We start from the raw sequence: 20,458 nt of genomic DNA on the forward strand, positions 1-20,458 counted from the left end.
TATGATAGGGTGCTGTTGGCGACTATCCTATAGTTTCCCTGTGTGGTTATTTTATTGTTTTTAATGTACTTAATGATATCTAAACCCGTCAAACCTTTAACAAACGTTAGCACTAAGATCTGACTACTAATTTTCTCCCATTTTTAAGTTGTTCTCGTAAGGAGTGTTTGTGGGGTTCGAAGCTAGGACCTTAGCAACAACCCAGTCCAGTCGATAACACTTCCGTCTCCTGTTTCTTCGAAGAATACCATTGTTTAAGGTACTTCCTTTATTGTGTTCACGTATAATGTCGTAAGTTATCCAAATAACAACGCACAACAGGAATAAGGAATAATTGTTTATTACTGTTTCAATAAATAATACATTTATATAATATGAAAAACTAACACTTTTAAAATATTCTATGGAAAAACGTGCTTTAAGAGGAGTGAGAAAGGTAGCAAGTACTTATTTATATTCTGTTGTGAAAAGACTAACTTCAAACCCATATTTTGTTTGAGCCCCATCTAGTATGAATATGTAAAATTGTAAATCACACCTTCTCAAATCGACGAGAGAAAATACTCGTTTTTGAATAATTTAAGAACATTCATGACTTTAAACCGTTGAAGCAAAATCTCACCTCATTTTACTAGCCAAATACACCATCCATTAGCCTTTTAAACGTAAGTTTTCTGATCGATAACACAACGTAAGAATAAAATTACTGAGACAGAATTGATGCATAGGAGAAATAAGTTAATAATCTTTATTAGAAGACATCTTTGATAAACATTTATTTTCACACGTTGTTGTTGGATTTAATTAAAGGCTTACCTTCGAAAATCAATATATGTTGAGTCTAATATTCTGTTGTCATGTATAATCAACATACGTTAGCAACGTTTTAATTATCAACATTAGTGTAATTATTACGTGTTCGTGCTAAATAAAACCTCGTCCTTTTTTGAATTGTTTGAAATATTAATATACAGTAATTATAATGAAGCATTTTAGCCAGCTTTTATGATATTTAATAGTTACTTTGTATCTTTCATAAAGTGTAGGATTTTGCAACCATACCATCAGGGTTTATTCACATAGGTTTTGAAATTTTCTCCGAGAAACCTAATATTCATAAAGTACTACATTTTATGATCATTTTAAAATAATCGATTTTCATTTTTCATCTTCTCATGAATACAGCAACATGTTTTAAAATTTATTTCGTTCAGCATAATAATTTAACTGACTAGTTTGTGTATGTTTACACTTTAAAAAATAAAATAGCTCAAATAAGCATCGAAAACATATTTTTGTTAGACACTGCTCTGTAAAATGTATCAACTGTGCAGTGTAAAACATTTATGATTTAATACATATCACTTCAGCCTTCTTAGTAATAATCCTCAATATTTAAGAATGGACTCACACTTGATTGCCACAGTTGTTTATATTTAATTAGTGTATATCACAGCCACATAAGGAAAATGTAACCTAAGTTATGACTTTCTCAGTTACTCGAAAATCTCACTAGATCACAGGTAGTGTTTGAGCATAGAATTGAAGTAGGAACTCTTCCATAAGTGTATTAAGCCAGATTAACTTTCATTCATGCAAATATTAGAAACTATTTATTAGGATCTTATTCAAGTGCAATAAGTTGACTTAACTTTAACCCAAGCAAATATTTAAAGTTATCTGGATCTCCTTCAAGTAAAGTAAGTCGGCTAAACCTTCATCGAAGGAAATATTAGATGTTTTCATGATTGGCTGAAGTGCAGTAAGTAGTCTTAGCTTTCAATCCAGGCAAATACTGAAGTTATAGGGGCTTTGCTGCAGTGCAGAGAGTAGGCTTAACTTTCAATTCAAGCAAATACTAGAAATTATCGGGGCCTTGCAGCAGTGAAATAAATAGGCTTAACTTTCAATTCAGGCAAATGCTATAAGTTATCGGGGCCTTGCTGCACAGCAGTAAGATGTGTTAAAAAGGTGCGTTTATCCTGAACATGAATATATGTAAATTAATATCAAAGGTTACTTCTTCAGTTAAAAAAATATCACTGTCATTAGATGCCAGATATTTTAATTTTCAGCTATACTTATGTACATCCTCAATATCCTGTATTTTAAACTGTTCTTGATAGTTAAAACGTGGTTTAGGAGAGTACAAATAACTTTCAAAGGATACTTTACACCTGATTAAAAATTCTAAAATCAACGCTTAAAATGAAAAATCCAACACAGTTTCAATAAAAATGTGCGCTGCAAATTTAATCGTAAATACAGTAGATTTCTGTAATAAGCAACTCTTGTTCACTTCGTAGCCGGTAATAATGGTTTGACTTAACAATAACTTTAGAAGACGTGTGTTTCAGAAGCATTAATAAAATTAATTATAACTTTACTTATCATAAAGTTATTCAGCTTATAGTCCACTTGTTTACAAGCATGTTTGCTAAGCATTTTGTGGTTAATATTTTAAAGTTAGAAATAGTGAAATATTTTAATTAGGATAAAAACAGCTCTACGTGCTTTCCGTATATTATGCTTGTTTTTGTTACCTACAAATCTTTTTTTATTCTAGTCATTTTTAGCAAGAGCCACGCCATAACGTAATATATAGAATATAATGTATAATTAACAGTTTAAAGAAGAAATATACAAATAAATTTCATAAAATGTATTATATTACTCTTAAAAACAGTTTTCAATCCACATAACAACAAAATCATATAACTGTTCATTTTCGTGGAGATTTCGTTCATACGAAGTATACAGACTCCGTTCTTTGTAGAAAGCACCACAGAACATAATTCTGAATTTGGACAATTATGCTGCAGTTGATATTGAAGGCAAACTGAAAGGATTTTGGAGTTGAAAGATTTTTCAGGTTCTCATACAGTCTTCATGTTGTAATTTAACCAAGGCCTACATTGGTGATGAAATTCTAGTGAGAACCTTGCAACTTTGTGTGCATATTGCGGTGCAACTTTCTATTCCTGGCTACTGGGAAGGGTCTCAACTGCGACCTAAATAAAAGAATTAAAGTCTGTCTTAAAAGCTTTTTTTCCTTTTAATGCGTTCTGATGGAAAGTCATAAAACCCAACTATTTAAAGCTTATTTGTGTTTCTAAAAGTTAAAGAACCTAGAATGAAAATAGGACCAAAGTCAACTAATTTTTAAGAGCTCCACACTAGGTACTAAATACCAATAATGAAAGAAGTGGAGATATACATAGCAAATAGGATAGTAATAAGAATATCCAAGATACATATATGTTTGCTACTGAGGATATAAAGATATCGGCATAGGATCAAAATGTTTAAATCCAGTTAGTCATTTCATTATTCATAACAGTATTCTATTTAAATATGTTTTCATGTAAATCCAGTTAGTCATTTCATTATTCATAACAGTATTCTATTTAAATATGTTTTCATGTAAATCCAGTTAGTCATTTCATTATTCATAACAGTATTCTATTTAAATATGTTTTCATATAAATCCAGTTTGTCATTTCATTATTCATAACAGTATTCTATTTAAATATCTTTTCATGTAAAATTTTAGTTGATTGTATTGTGCATATGTTGTTCAATAACCAATAGTTAGGCTCTGAGCTGCTGATCAACTCTTTACTTAAAACTTAAATAAAGTTCTCGCTTTTTATGTATACGCCATGTTAGTTCCGCCTTCGTTACATGTCGTTTACAAAGAATTCTGAAGTTCGTTCAAATTCCATAGTTAGTTGCATCCTAACTTCCAAAAGGTAAAGTAAATCCATCTTAAATATATATTTATGTAATACTTTCAAAATCAGGTGCATCCCATTTGTAAAAATCAGTTGTGTCCCAACTTTTTAAAACCACTTCTATTCCTTCCTACCTGTAACCAGATGATACAACAACACTAACCACATTAATTCTTGATGACGAGAAACCCACTTGAAATAAAAATGTATATCAGAACGGCTGGTATGGGTATTAACACTTCTATTGATAAGGAGAGAACAACGTTTCGACCTTCTTAGGTCATCTTCAGTTTAAGATGACCTAGGAAGGTCGAAACGTTGTTCTCTACCCACATTAGTAGCTAAAGAAACTATTTCTAACATGAGTAGTTTTTACTATTATGAAAAGAGACTGTAGACTTCTCTTAACAAACAAATTAACAGAGAAAGCAGACATGCAAGTTCTGCGTCATAAAACTACTAGAGAATACAGACAAGCAGGTTCTACTCCATAACAAACTATAAGATAAAACAAAGAAGTTTTACTCTATAACAAACTACCAGAGAAATATAGAAGCAAGTTCTACTCCATTAACACACAGACACAGGGGAAACAGTTTTTTACTTATAACAAATCAATGAAAGAACACAAAAGTTCTGATGTATAGCGAACCAATTTGTTTCGTTATATAACAAATAACTGTAGGGAACATAATCAAATTTAACTTAAAACTAAAGAAAAACTAATCGAAAAGTTTACAAATAGGTTATTCATTCTTGAATCAAGCTAAGCGAAATATATAAAATCATATAATGTTATTTATCTCACTCGCCTTAGCTAGACGATCTCGTTAACTAGTTTTGAATCATTGAAAACGAAGAACTAGGATTTAATCATTTCTGTGGTCGACATCAAGACCGTTAAGAAATTCTGACAACAAAACAAAAATGTCTGCTTAGTACAGAAAAGACAATATATATATATATATTGCTTTCTATTTCAGAAAGCTTATTAAATTATAAACTCAGAAAAAAAATACCGTTTCGGGAATTTCCTTCTGTTCCTCATCTTTCTGCCCTTGAGGTAGTATATCGTTACCGTCTAAATCCTTAGACGTAAGAATGGTCTGTGGTTGCTCTTCTAGCCGCTAAGGGATTTGAAAGTAAAATGTCACAATATTGAGAAATCGTCAATAAAGCTTACAAATATATAGATTAACAAAAAAAAAATGTACTTAGGTGCTACCTAAGTGTCTTTCAACCATTTTTACGCCAAAATTTTACTAGATGTTTTTGGCCTTTTTTAGCCTTAGTCGTCTTCTTAGTATTGTAACTATATTTACCGAAACTTTTCAAATCTTGCAAAAGTTTTATCGTTTTTTGTTATATGATACTAAAAAAATACCAACAAGGAAAGAAAAGTCATTTATTAAAACTACCAAATGAAGAACAGTACAAATCCTCCATTGTTGAACTCTTTGTCCATTTTTATCAAAACGTATTTTAAGAAGCTACCTATAAACGTCTTTAGTAAAACCTGCTAAAAAAGAACCTTTTTTACTTTTCAGTAAAACCTGCTTATAAAGATCTAATCTGTAACATTTTAGTTTCACCCACTTATGAAGAACTTAAATGTAACTTTTTAGTATAACCCATTTATAAAATCCTTAACTGTAACTTTTTAGTAAAATCTACTTAACTGTAACATTTTAGTAATATCTACTTATGAAGACATTACCTGCAACTTTTTAGTAAAACCAACTCATGAAAAACATACCAACAACATTTTAGTAAAACGTACTCATGAAGAACTTACCAGTAACTTGTTAGTAAAACTGACTCATGAAGAACTTACCAGTAACTTTTTAGTATAAACTACTCAAAATAACTTACCATCAACATTTTAGTAAAACCGACTCATAAAAAAACTTACAACCAACATTTTAGTAAAACGTACTCATGAAGAACTTACCAGTAACATTTTAGTAAAATCTACTCACAAAGAACTTACAAGTAACTTTTTAGTAGAAACTACTCAAAAAAACTTACCACCAACATTTTAGTAAAACGTACTCATGAAGAACTTACCAGTAACTTTTTAATAAAACCTACTCATGAAGAACTTACTAGTAACTTTTTAATAAAACCTACTCATGAAGAACTTACTAGTAACTTTTTAGTAGAAACTACTCAAAAGAACTTACCATCAACTTGTTAGTAAAACTGACTCATGAAGAACGTACCTGCAATCTCTTCGGAGGATGTTTCTTAACGATACTTTCACTTTCTTCTGCTGGGGCCTCCGGTTCATCAGATGTAACAACTAAAATTATTGAACATTTTTTTAGAAATATATAGATTTTATACTTTCTCTAAAAACTCAAGAACAGGGAGCACGAAATTTAAAAAACGAAACGTATCAACTCGTGTTAGATAATAAAACGTATACCACGACTGGTTGAAAACCATAATTTATAGTAATATCATTGTCACCTAGCAGAGATGTTATAGTCCTTTAGGAAAACAAAGGCTTTCTTTGATCTTTAATTCTGAAATGAGCTGCCCCAGTTGTACCTTGAAACATCTGAAAGTTTATAACAAACGACTTTCAATACGCGTGGTGAGCACGACACAGATGGCCTACTGTGTAACTTCGCGCTTAACAACAACAAAATAAATAAACTGAAATAGATTAAGGGGCTATTGTTAAGCTTTCCAATTAAATTTAACACTTATGTTTTCTTCAAGTCTTGTTATTAGAATCAAAAAAACAAAATGAAAAATAAACTCCTAGTAAGTTGCAGCCAGCCTTTCGGAATGAAAATACATGTATGTGTAAAAACCATACCAAATATATATATGTAAATTATATTTTATGTAGTCTCACGCACACAATCATTTAATGATGCTTTGATCACGATTTCAGATACAAAATTATATCACCTTGCACTTTTCCCAAGGAGTTTTATTATTTTGCATATCATAAATAATGTTTAGATACTGTTTTAATAAACATTTTGAGTAACCCATACTTCTCATGGTGTAACTTTCGATCATTTTTTCTCGCAAGGAAACATATTTATGAATTACAGTTACAAATAATATTTGTTCATGTTTCTCTAGTACGTGTATATCAGAACTGTCGAACGCCATTTTTAAAGACTTTCTTTCAGAATGATAACCATACAAAGAAAGTAGACAGAAATGTCAACAAATCGATGTGGTTACTAGGATACTAAATGTAACAAATGGTTAGCTAGCAAGTGAACACTCATGTTTTACGGTAGACTGGATATAGTTTATTCCAATGTTCAAAAATCATTCACTATCTTTCGAGCTTGGCCTGGCATGGCCTAGCGCGTTAAGGCGTGTGCTTCGTAATCTGAGGGTCGCGGGTTCGCGCCAAACATGCTCGCCTTCCCAGCCGTGGGGGCGTTATAATGTGACGGTCAATCCCACTTTTCGTTGGTAAAAGAGTTGGCGGTGGGTGGTGATGACTAGCTGCCTTCCCTCTAGTCTTACACTGCTAAATTAGGGACGGCTAGCACAGATAGCCCTCGAGTAGCTTTGTGCGAAATTCCAAAACAAACAAACAAATAAATCTTTCGAGCTATAATTTAAATTTCGTCACAGGGTCGTCTTTTTTGTACGAGGCCTAAATAAAGCTCTAACTGTGCACATCATCGAACGAATCGTACAGATAGATTATTACACACAAACCGACGACGGTGTAACAGATTATATATTGTGTCTTTATTTAAGTTTTAAATTTTTAAATGTACTTCAGAAATGATAAATTTAATTATTTATAAACATTATATGCGCTGTAATACACAATACAATAATAAAGTAATTGGAAATTTAACTATGTCATCTCAAGTTAAGGGTGAGAAGTATAATTGTACTCTAATACGAAGAACATTCATTATATAATCCTTCATTTTGCTTAACTTTACTGTCACAAGGTATTTAAAAATCATAATTTTTCTCCTCTTAATTACCGTTCAGTCTTCCTTCAATGTTGTTCTTTACCACGCCATCTGTTTTTAAACGTAATATTTTGCCATTTTATTTGTTGTTTTTCGATGTTTTAGTTTGTCATATTATCTAGTTTCAACAGTTAGATTAATTTCGTTTCCTTATCTTTTTTCTGTAATCCCTAAAATCAACAGTTAGATTAATTTCGTTTCCTTATCTTCTTTCTGTAATCCCTAAAATCAACTCTTTACTCCTTTAGTTATTCTCTTTTCACCACCCTTTTCTCTCATTTATTCGTCAAGAGTGGCCTAGTGGATATGTGGAATCAGTTGGTGAATCTAAAAATTTGTGGTTTGGAACCCGTTGCAGCAAACGCATGATCCTTAAATTAGAGTCACGAGTGCGCTATAAGAGTGACAGTCAAATCTCAGTATTCTATCAAACAAGATTAACCCAAGAAGTGGAAGTAGGTGCTTCACTCTAGTTTATCAGGTAAAAGTTAGGAGAGGCTATGCAAAGATAACTTTTCATGTAGTTTCGTACACAAATTCTTAAAGAAATATTCTTTAATATCCTTTATTTGTTTTTCAGTTGTCCATCCTTTTTGCTTTCTTCTTATATACTCTGTACCATACCTATTATATTTTGAATTTTAAACTGTAGCTATATCTCTATCAATTATGTGACTCAACTCATAGTAGTAGCACGAAATCAAAATAGAAACAAATAAAACAAAAAATCTGAAAAATAATAAGTTGTAAAGAACACTTAATATAAATACATGTAGATAGTACACATATGCTGAAACACATAGAGATAAAATTATAACATATAGGAAAGCAATCATTTAAACGTATAGTCAGTGTGAATATTTATTAAACGTTGTTCGCTCTTCTATGTAAAGTGTTTTCTCAGCCCAAACGAGCCGTTTTTGCATATAAATTTCTCAACAAGTGGGTTTCTCGTCATCACTGATTCACTTACCCTCTTCTTGTTGTTCTGAGGTTTCTTTATCACCCGCAGAGGGCGCTGTATCTGGATTTATTTCGGTAGTTTTTGATGCTGCACAACCCATAACTGTAAAATATAAAAATATATATATATCAACAGTTGTTCAATCAAGTTATATTATTTCGGCGAATCTGATACCAATATAAACCTCTATTTTGTGGTATAATATTTAATGCATAGCTTTTATTCTAGTTAATGAATCCTATTTCCTGAACTAAAGAGTAATAGTTATTCTAAGCTTAAGAAAGTTTACTTTATCGTCTAATACTTAAATATTAAAAAGTAGATCTTATTTACACTTAGTCCTTTACTTATAACAAACGGAGCAAGTTTTCTTGATTTTTATTAAAATTATCACATTAACTAAATGTAGTAATAACACCTTTTACAAAACATGCACAAACGTTGTTCTTGCAAAGACAGGAAATGACCTACTGTTTGTAAATATAAACGAATAACTTGTTGTAAAAGCAATATCATAGCATCATTCTTTACATGGCAGACGTTTTTTTTAACTTATACACAGCTGTAGTGACGAAACAGTTTCTTCCTTCAAGAAGTTTTTCCATTCAGGCTTCTGTGGTCATAGTAAAAGAAGCTGTTCGTTATACAAACGATATATTTGGTATAACTGTAGCAGATGGAATTTGGTGTTAACTTCAATCAGAATTACACTTTATACGGCCCAAATTAAAAAAACCCATAGACATATCTAACTTAAAATTGCCTATCAGAAAGAGGGCAACCTGTCAGAAGCATCAGTCGCCAAACAGCGGGACCGACTATATATCACAATTATAACGCCCCCATCCCTTACACACGTACACTGAAAATGTGAAACATGTTCAGGGATATATATCGCGTCTGTAGCCTCGAACCTCTAGGTTCGCAGGCTGGTACACTGTTACTAGGCCTAGTCCACTAATTCCTGTAGCACACAGTTTGAATGCATTGTTCGCAGTAACTGGTTGCTTTGGAGAGATGACACAACCGGTATTTTTTATCTGTTTGTCATAACAAGATTAACGTTTCCACAACACTTATAAAACATAAGCATTTGCAACATTTTTGTGACAGCAATTCTTCATATAAAAATGAGTTTTAATATGGTTGACTTTGTAAAACGTTTAGGACTGTGGTGTTGAAATACCTACGATAACATTAAAAAGAGATTTTACGTGACATATAGTTAAACACATCATTGAGATTGATTCACCTTTTGGTTGGACGTGGTCTGGTTCTCAGTGTATACGAAGTGTTAATTCAAAGGTTCACGCTTCGCGTACTGCTTCAATACGTGTTAACAAGCATAGAAAACCCGAACTTTCAGCCAATTCTAACTGGTTCTAAATTTAAACTTATTTCTTTCTTTCGCAGAGAACGTAGTTAATTACACATCTAATGTCAGCCTATATACTCCATTTAATTATTAGCAGCATTGCCATTTTATTCTTATATTTATTTATATTTTATTGATTCTATTTTTGAAAAGTTTTTCGTAATACGTTTCGTTAAACTAATTAGTGTGTTTCCTTATTCTTCCGTTTCAAAGCTATACGTGTGACATCAACTTCTTGTCACTTTACAACAATCACATGTAGTTTCCGCAGTTCATTGTTGGAAATTCTTACTGTATCGTAGAGTGCAAGGCTAATGGAGTTCACTTTCAATTTCGCGTTTTAGTTATTATTCACTTAATTAATTAAATATTACTATTGGTCTCACTTACTTATATAATTGACTGATAACGTCACGACAACTATAATTTAAATTTTCAACTAAATAACTTAAGTATGTGTGCGTATATAGATAAGTGCAATGAAAATATGACGTCAGCTTACTATATAGAGATCAGGCACTTCCGGTGTGAGCCACAAAGTACACACAGAATAAAAGAAATTCAAAAAAAGCCAGCAAGTTTATATACAGACGTTCATATATTCTAACATACATACGTGCAAAATAAAAAAATACACGTTAAGAAAAGTTGCAGTTTCTGCTATAAATAAGTACAGGATGAAACAGTTTAGTTTATTAAATATTATCTGTTGTGCAGATTTATTAGGTAGTAACTAAAATATCCAGTATTCAGTTTCGTTGGTTAATTTAAAAACTAGTTAGAAGTTTAGTTCGTATAAAAGTTACTCATTACCAAAAATGAAAAATATCTTTTTATTTTTTTTCCCTTTGAGAATATTGTTATATTCTTTTCAAATATTATTTTGATTTCTCGTTTCATGTTTTCACATCTTGATCCAACGTTTATAACCATTTACGCCGCCAAGCGTTTAAAAGTTAGAAAGTTCGGGCTCATAGGAACGGAAATTTTCGACGTTTCATTATGGTATCATAACAGTTTTCTATTCTAATTTTTTCAAGACACTTACTAGGGATTCAGGGCTCTTGTGCACATTAATCAGTTTAAAAGCTAATAGTTCATCAGTAAATTTTCAAATAGGTTCTCGTAGTTTCATTGATGGCGACTGGCAATATTTTTCAACCTTCAAGAAACATTCACGTTCCACTTTTATCCCCCCCCCTCCAGTGTATGTGTATAATGAGGAGAAAAATCCTGTTGCTGTTATACATTTTAAAAGTATTTAATTTTTGTACAAACCTATGTTCATGCCTGATATATAAATTTACCTTTACTTTTGCTATATTACTTCATTTTCAAATGAATAAAATAGTAAAATAATAAAAATACAAAACATCATTATTAAAAAATAGTATGTTTGTGTTTTGGTAGAGAATGCATTCGAAATCCAAGAAACCGAGAAGAAATTATAACATATAGGAAAGCAATCATTTAAAAGTACAGCCAGTGAGATTATTTACTTTATAACTCCATTCAAGTAGCTTTTTTCGTTTAAAAATATATACATCTCTTATGGTCTGCATCTTGTAACTCAGCAATGACATCAGTTTGTCCAGTTATCCATCAATGCCATCTGTATTAAAGTATCTGTTAATACTGGATTGTTCAAACATAATATCAGTATTGCATCTTTCTAAAAGTACTGTAAAACACTGTTACCCATCAACCACTATCCTATACTAAAGTATCCACTATACTGGATTAATAAAACCTAACCGTATTAGCATAACATCTTTTCTTCTTATATTCGAAAAAATTCTAAAAATAGACCAACACGCAACGATTTTTTAAAAATTTCTTTCAAATTAATATTTTCTGCGAATACTTGGAGCTCAATTAGTCCAAATAGCATAAGAAAGAAAATAGCTTTCAGTTTAGAATAGGATCACTGCTTTACATAATTTAACCACAAGCATTTAGTTACACTTTATTACTCGTACAGGGCAACTTTCTAAACCTAACAAGACCACATGTTTCACATAATATAACCACAGACACTCAGCTTAACCATACACTGTCTTTTCAAAACAAGTCAACCATGGGAGCTATGTAAGTCAGAGAAGTTTTATAAATTGTCCGGTAGAATTAGTTAAAATTACTTATGTTATATGTGACAAGCTGGTGTATATTTTTAAACACGATGACTTTAAAATGACTAGCAATAGTGTCAGTAAAAACTGTTTAAAGAACATTTGTTTTTCGACAGTTTAGCTTGGTCTCGACAATTAGGAATGAATCAGAGAAAAGCATACCTCCAAAACTGGCTGGAGTCCAATACAGAGCGTTGCTTGATTAAAGATAACTAAATAAAAAACCTGTAAGCCTCTCCCACATCACTCGTTGTCACTCCGATGAGAAACAAAAGAAATTATTCTTCCCTTGAGTAAAACGAGCCTGCGAGCGAGTTTAAGCTATGCGTTACCATGACACCACAAACCGGAATGCGTAAACAAAGACTAAATAGACTCTCTAAATATTCTGGCAAACAACTACCGTTGTTCTCAAATAAACCACATCGATATATAAATTTAAACTTCTTAAAATAATGTATCAAAAGTTAGTAAGTAAAAGTTGAACAATAACACAATGCCACAGTTTTTATGAAATTTTATTATAGTTTATCTCATTAGTCACTGTATTTAAATACATCTGTTCAATAAAAATTATGTGGCCGACATCTAATTATTGTTAAACAGCTGTAATGAAATACACAAAACAGCTTTATAGTGTTGTAGTCATTAATGATAACTATAGTATAATACATTTGTTTCATGAAGAAATCTTTACAGTATTTGGGTATTCACAATAGTCAGTAATATAAATATGATTCGTCACAACAGTCACTGTAATAGACGAGTTTCGTCACGACAATTCTACCATGTTTTATTTAATTACAACATAATCACTTTTATTGGTAGCAATAACCAAACTATTTCTGAATCCCGGAATATCAGAACTTTAATGGTTAAAATACGGGATTAATTAAGAATCGCCATTGTGTGAAAAAGATAAAATATTTCAGTGACGTTCCTTTAGTCCGGAAGAGGTAAATACTTTCCGGAAATGTGAGAAACATCATTAATACACGGTATCCAGGAATTACAATTTCTGTAATGCGTATGTTTTGTAACGTAACGACAATTTTTTGGAGTTTAATCTAATTACCACAGAATCCGTATAATAAATTTGTTTCATCACGACAATTTTCCAGCTTTAACTAGTCACCATAGAATCACGTATAATAAATCTGTTTTGTTGCCACAGTTTTCTACTTTTAACTAGTCACCATAGAATCACGTATAATAAATCTGTTTTGTTGCCACAGTTTTCTACTTTTAACTAGTCACCATAGAATCACGTATAATAAATCTGTTTTGTTGCCACAGTTTTCTACTTTTAACTAGTCACCATAGAAAGACGTAATTGTCTTTTCTTTATAACCTATCAACCCAAAATTATGGACAGTTAAGCGCATGTTACCCTTGCAAAGCTTTGTGCGAAATTCCGAAACAAGTAATCTAGCAATTTTTTAATTTGTTTTTATTAATTATTAACTGTTTATGCATATTCAACAGACAGAAATTTCAGAATAAATTCGTTTTTAGAATTAATACGAACTTCTGATTAGAGCACGCGAAACTAAAGATCAACATGGTAATGTAATTAAACATTAAATATAACTTTTATTACGTACTTCTCAGGGCAGGGGTTCGATTACTGTCAGAGGACTCAGCAGAGAGCCGGCCCGGCATGGCCAGGTGGGCTAAGGCGTTCGACTCGTAATCCGAGGGTCGCGAGCTCGAATCCCCGTTGTACCAAACATGTTCGCCCTTTCAGCTGTGGGGGCGTTATAATGTGACGATCAATCCCACTATTCGTTGGTAAAAGAGCAGCTCAAGAGTTGGCGGTGGGTGGCGATGACTAGCTGCCTTCTCTCTAGTCTTGCACTACCAAATTAAGGACGGCTAGCGCAGATAGCCCTCGAGTAGTTTTGCGCAAAATTCAAAAACAAAACAGCAGATAGCCCAATGTGGCTTTGCTGTAACAAAACATTCACACACACTTATAAGGATTAGAATACATTGCTTCCCTACTTAGACATACCCGCTGTAAAGGACATTTTCAGCCGTGAACCAATAAGAAGCCGAGTGAATGTTCGTTTTAAATAATAAATTTCAAAACACTAATTTAAACTTTCCGTTGAGATCATTGATGCCTTGATAACGGAATCTTCCTTTCTAGCCTAAAAGTCACATGTTTTAATATTAAAAACTTTGAAACTTGTATAATAACCACTTATATCGTAAGGTATGTCATACGCTGATATCATTCATGATACTTGACAATGATTTCCCGCGTACCTTGTTACATGGTGCGTAGAAAAGTGATACTGGAATACTAATATAATTTAAACCAATTTTATGACGTCTCCTTATACTTATAAAGATACCCATTCAAATTTTGGCTTGACATTACTTGGTGTTTAGGGCAATTGACTCGTATTCTGCAGGTCGCGGACTCGAAACCCATTCCCGAACATGTTCGCTTTTTCAACCACGGTGGCGTTATCATCTAATATTTAATCTCCCTGTTCGTAACTTAAAAGTTGGCTGTAGGTAGTGTTGACTGGTTTCCTTCACTATAGTCTATAATTTCAACATTAGGGATGACTATAGCAGTTAAGTGGGTTTGCACAAAATTCAACAAGGTAACAAACATTAATTATTTAAAAACTATTAAATCTGAGCTTAGTTGATGGAATATGATTAGAAGTATCCCGAATTCCCACTTGGTGTCTTGAGAAATCAGAACATAAAGTTATGATCGCTGTCATACTGATTTGCTTAAAAATTCCCGCGCTTATGGGCTCGAGTCCCGAATATTTTAAGTATCTGATTAGAGGATAGTCTTCTGTTTTAGCAAATAATTTGTTTGGCTCTACAGGTTTTGATGATATATAACTTTATACACTTTGACTTTAAACACATTTCAGTACTTCCCCTTCCGCTTGTTTCACTTTTGGTTGTCATCTTGACAGAAATGTAATGAATTAAGCCTAAATCAATGATTGCTGTTGTTAGCGACCATAACAAGTTTTGTTTTTTGTAGAATAACTTACACAGTGTTTGTTTGTTTTGAAGATGATTACAAAGTTACACAATGGGCTATCTGTACTATGCCTATCACTGCTAGAATCACCCGGATTCTAGCATTGTGAGTCCGAAGACATACCTCTGTGCCACGGGGTGCTTTTCTAATGAGTTCGAAATGAAATAAACTAAGAAAAAATGCTATTCTAAAGAGTTTTGCATATCAAGTTTAAGCTCATAGTACGCAAAAATTTAATTTTGTAATAAAATTTACTGTCACCCAAAAAATGGAACTGGTTCTAAACAGAATGAAATCAGTTTTATTAAATATGATCGACATATCTTTCCCTTTGATTAAAGATTGTTTGACAGGACGGTTACAAGTGTTATGGTTGGTACAAAAAAAAGCTGTTACATATCATACATACGCAAACAAATGTATAAATTAGTAAAATTTTAACAGACTGCTTCTTTATTCGATAATCGATAAAACAAATTACATGTGTGGTATAAATGAGTGAAACTGGATTTTTTTTAAATGTCCCGGATGTAATTTTTCGTGAAAATTTGAGTGAACTCGTTCTTCCATTTTGTTCACAATATAATTTTTTTCGACAGTAATATTTGTAAATTAATGTAACATAATTGTATATGATTGCGCTTAAGAAATTTATTTTCGATACATTTCCACGAGAGGGCAGCACTATTCTCCTTCCTTCCAATCTCACCAGCGACACCATGTTGAGAGAGACCTTGCTTTTGCAGCTCGAGGCCCGGCATGGCCAAGCGTGTTAAGGCGTGCGACTCGTAATCTGAGGGTCGCGGGTTCGCATCCCGGTCGCGCCAAACATGCTCGCCCTCCCAGCCGTGGGGGCGTTATAATGTTTCGGGCAATCCCACTATTCGTTGGTAAAAGAGTAGCCAAGAGTTGGCGGTGGGTGGTGATGACTAGCTGCCTTCCCTCTGGTCTTACACTGCTAAATTAGGGACGGCTAGCACAGATAGCCCTCAAGTAGCTTTGTGCGAAATTCCAGAACAAAAACAATTTGCAGCTCGACAATTCTGCCACGTTCAAACTCTGTCAACTTTTTAGCCTTTGTCTTGTTTTTACCCAATGTAACACAGGAGATGTCAGTGGGAAACGTTGACAACGCTAATACTTGAACACAAATGACTAAATTTCGTTTCGCGTTTCCCGATTAATGCTTCGTTTCAGTGTGGTCTTAAACTTTTGACCAGCTAGTATTTGGGCTAATTTCGTAGTGTTTACATTTTCCCTATTAAATGCTAAAAAAGATTTTTATTTTTATTTTCCTTTTTCTTATTTTCATCTTTCGAAGCTCTACTCAAATAAATGGTTGAATCTAACAACTAACAAATGTATATTTTTTCTTTATGTTCATTGGCCTTAAGATTTTGGCCAGCAGTGTATCATTCAAATGAAATATTAGCTACACTACTGGATATTTATAAGAAGAATGGAAAACTAATAAATTTAGTACAAATAATCTAAAACACAGCGTAGGAAAGCCAGCTACATACAGTTTGATTTTGACTTACTTAACTACTGTTTGTAATTGTATTGTTTCAGAGAATTAAAAACTTTCCAGGCACAGTATATGTGTATTTTTGTATGAAAAAGTCACATCAGACTATCTGCTGAGTACACCGAGGGGAATCGAACCCCTGATTTTTAGCGTTGTAAATCCGTAGACTTACCGCTGTACCAGCGGAGTACGTTTTATAGTTACAAGTATGATACCGGTTGATAATTTGTTTATTAACACTAAGCATTTAAAATCCAATTAATTAACCTGTCCAACAAGTAATGATAGCACGTCACACAAGTTATAAGGAAATGTAATTGTAATTTTCAAATATACACTTGTACTTAACGACCAGCCATGTAGAGGCCCTAAGGCTTTAGACATAGTTAATCCTAATTTTTAAATTATAATCAACAGTCATGAAAAGGGTTTTACCCAGCTCTATTAACCAAATGACAGAACTCATTGCCATTTTTATAACTCGCATTTGGCTGTAAACGAAGCTCTTTTATCAGTCTGATGTCCAGAGAACCCTGAAATCTTTTGTCCTAGCGCAGCCCGAATCATTAACGTACACTCATTACAGTCACAAGTACAGCACCTGTCATTCATCATTTAGTAACATTAGATGGCTACACCTGGCCCTATTTTCAACATAAAAAATATAAATAAGCTAAACTTATTATTGATAATATGACACAAAAACTGCTTGGTAAAGACCATTTAAAGTTCTTTATAAGTAAGGTTTAAGTTTTATAATTATTATTCACAGAGAATTCGCTTCATAATTCGTAATCGACCGTAGTCCACTTATCTTTCCGGGTATATTAAATATAACATATGCATTTATGAAGAAATGATAATCACCAGTTTGTGAGTACAGATTGATCAACAAAGTATGCTGGTCAATCAGTTTACTATTAGCCGAAACATTGTACACGATTTTAACTTTCAAATATTGTGGAAACGCTGTTGGTACAAAACGATGCGATAGAACAGAATAACCTTCAAAACTATTGTATATGAAATAGGTCCTAACCATTTCATCTGTTTATCAAGTTTCAAAATTCTCATTCGTTCCCAATTAATAATATTTCTACATTTCCTCTCCACTGGCACAGCGGTATGTCTAAAGGCTTCCTACTACACTAGGAACCACCTTTCAATACCCATGTTGGACAGAGTACGCGGAGCTCCTTTTTCGTGCTTAACTACAAACAAAATTTCTACATTTGCTTCATGAGAACTATTCTTACACATTGAAAAAAGAAGAAGAGCCCAGAACAAGATCTTAGAACTAGAGGGTCAATGGGCTTAGGGGACTCTAAAATACTAACTAGACTTAACAACTTAGAAATTGGGATTACCATACAAGAAGCCGTCCGAAACGATAATTTAATTTCAAATTTTGGACGTTTTTAAACTGGAGCTCTCACATACAGGAGTTAAAAGGGGTCTTAAAGCTACACCCCCAGATTTACACCAAAATCAAAATCGGTAAATAAGAAATAAATTAAAACAATTGCTAATTTTATATTTTCAAAATTTTATACTGATGACCCCAAAGGGTATTACAGATGTATTTAAGAGATGTGTTTGTTGACTACACGGTTTCACACATTCAAAAAACACTCGTGAAAGAAGGAAACCCTTTAACAAAACACCATTTTTGTTTTTTGTTGTTTTCTTTTCTCTACAATCCAGTAAAGAGATGTCGCAATCTATACGAGTTGTTTCGAAGCTGTAAGCTCAGACCAAATATTTAGCTAAGGGTGGTGGTAAATACGACGCTGAAGAACTCTAAATGTTATCTCATAATTACCAATATCAAGATCAGGTTATATTCTTGATTTTGCTACTGTAAACAGAGTAGGCTATTTTACACATGAACGATTAGAAAGAGATTAATCTGGGTCAGAGTTATTTCTCTTTTCTGTTCATGAGAAATGAAATGGTTGGCATATTGTGTAGCAACGGAGGCAGAAATATTATTTTCTTCACAGTCAAAGTAAATATTGTAGAATGTTACATGTTTAATTAAAAGGAAAGAATTTTAGCGATCGACACTTTAAATACAATACTTGTTCGTGATTGCATATAATTTTTATTGACCATATTTAAGTTCCTGTTAAAGTTTACGTAAATAATAAGTTTTCATTTCTAAAGTCTTTAAAGTCTAAGATGAGTAAAATCCGTCAAGTTTTGACGAATTTCTTTTCTTATTTCGATTATATTTATCAATGGCATAAGTTCCATGAATTGTATTAATTTTTACTGGTTCCATTCATCTGTTAGCTAGATTTCAAATGTAGACTTATATGTAAAAGAGGTTTCTTATTGAACAAAAGTGATTCATTGACAAGAATTGTTCTAACATAATTAGAATCAACAAGCATCTTGCGACTCACCCCTTATACAAATAATGTAGCGTCCGGAAATAATTAGAATTCCAAAACGCTATTCATTCTGGCTGGTTTTGATCGTGATGTTTATAACGTTAAATAGTTCTTTAGTTTAAGCATTTTCACAGGGTGAGGGGTATATACATAAAGATAATCGCGATAAACAGTTTACGTTCTTCATCATCACAATACCGTAACTTTTTCACCGGATACGAACCTGTACAGACAGACATTTTTATTTATGAGCAACAACACAGGAATCAAGTTCTCGGTGATGTTATTAAACTATTCTCGTGTTCCTTTAAAATAAAATCTGTAAATAACAATAACAGTTCAAAATTCTTTTTCTTAAATAATTTCCATAGTGCCACCTATTACAATATATTACTTTTTATTTTATTTTTCCTGATGTTAAAAACTATTTATCACTGTTTATGCATCTCCTTAAAGTACAATGACTGGCTGGCTGAATTCAGAGAGTCTGTTTACACTTACTTGCGAAGCTTACCTTTTGGATTAAAAACATATCTTGTTTGATATTCTTGAAACACTGCTCAACAAAAATCAGTTTTAGAAAACAGTATATTACTACGGTTAATCCAAATTAAAGTAACATTTTGTAAAAGTAAAACGATTTATTCGAGTACTTATTTTTCACAAAGTAATAATGTGTACTTAAATAACGTCATCTATTAGGACATTTCTTCCAAGTATAATAATAAAAGATAATAACCACATCTACTTCACAAAGATACAATCCACTTAGAAGTGGATACCTTCTTTCAGAACAGTCTTTATACTTGCTTGGAAGATGTTAATAGCTCATTCTTTGTTTATTCGTAAAGCAGAGACACCATATAATCACAGATGATGTAAAAAATTCGAATAAATAGAAAAATAATCTATATTTTTGACCTTACATTTTTCTTTCTATCTTTTTTTTTTTTGTGCATATTGACTGCTAAATAAATTTGCTAACAATAAAACTTGCTATTAATTTGCCATCAGTTTTACTTGTTTTATTTTCTTCCTTTCATATTATTTCTTACATAATATATTTTTCTACTATATTAATGGGGAATGTTTCTCTCCGAAAATGTTATCTAGTTCTATAGCTGGGAAGGTATGTTTCTGATATTAATTTATCTTATAATTAAATACAAAGAATGTTTCATATTTGCATATGGGCGCTTTCTAGTTGTTTTAACCAGAAAGGTTTCATCTCCCATCATTATGTTCCCTTGTCCAACAGTCAGAAATACTTCAGTCTTGCAGTGTTATATAGCTCCTTATCTTGAAACTTTTTGGAAATTTCAATGTGTCATTCTCTAGTTTCACA

At 32.3% G+C, this 20,458-nt stretch overlaps 2 protein-coding genes across 4 annotated transcripts in view; one reads left to right on the forward strand and one right to left on the reverse strand.

The window, feature by feature from the left end:
• The window catches only part of LOC143254401 (cyclic AMP-dependent transcription factor ATF-3-like), a 99,088-nt gene that overhangs the window by 74,368 nt on the left and 4,262 nt on the right, over positions 1 to 20,458 (forward strand). The window lies entirely within an intron of this gene.
• Positions 325 to 19,857, reverse strand: LOC143254358 (uncharacterized). 3 transcript variants are annotated; one of them, XM_076509430.1, is made up of 5 exons: positions 19,628 to 19,857; positions 8,676 to 8,768; positions 5,957 to 6,036; positions 4,754 to 4,861; positions 325 to 3,011 (listed from the first exon to the last, which is right to left on the reverse strand). In XM_076509430.1, exons 2-5 carry the CDS (start codon positions 8,764 to 8,766, stop codon positions 2,976 to 2,978), a joined length of 315 nt encoding a protein of 104 aa, XP_076365545.1. In that variant the 5' UTR covers positions 8,767 to 8,768; positions 19,628 to 19,857; the 3' UTR covers positions 325 to 2,975. The 3 variants fall into 3 exon arrangements, with proteins under 3 accessions (XP_076365545.1, XP_076365535.1, XP_076365552.1); XM_076509420.1 differs by lacking the exon at positions 19,628 to 19,857 and adding an exon at positions 12,333 to 12,504; XM_076509437.1 differs by lacking the exon at positions 19,628 to 19,857 and adding an exon at positions 9,919 to 9,984.

The sequence above is a fragment of the Tachypleus tridentatus genome, chromosome 1 (assembly GCF_004210375.1).
Source record: "Tachypleus tridentatus isolate NWPU-2018 chromosome 1, ASM421037v1, whole genome shotgun sequence".
In the NCBI taxonomy this organism is placed as follows: domain Eukaryota; kingdom Metazoa; phylum Arthropoda; class Merostomata; order Xiphosura; family Limulidae; genus Tachypleus; species Tachypleus tridentatus.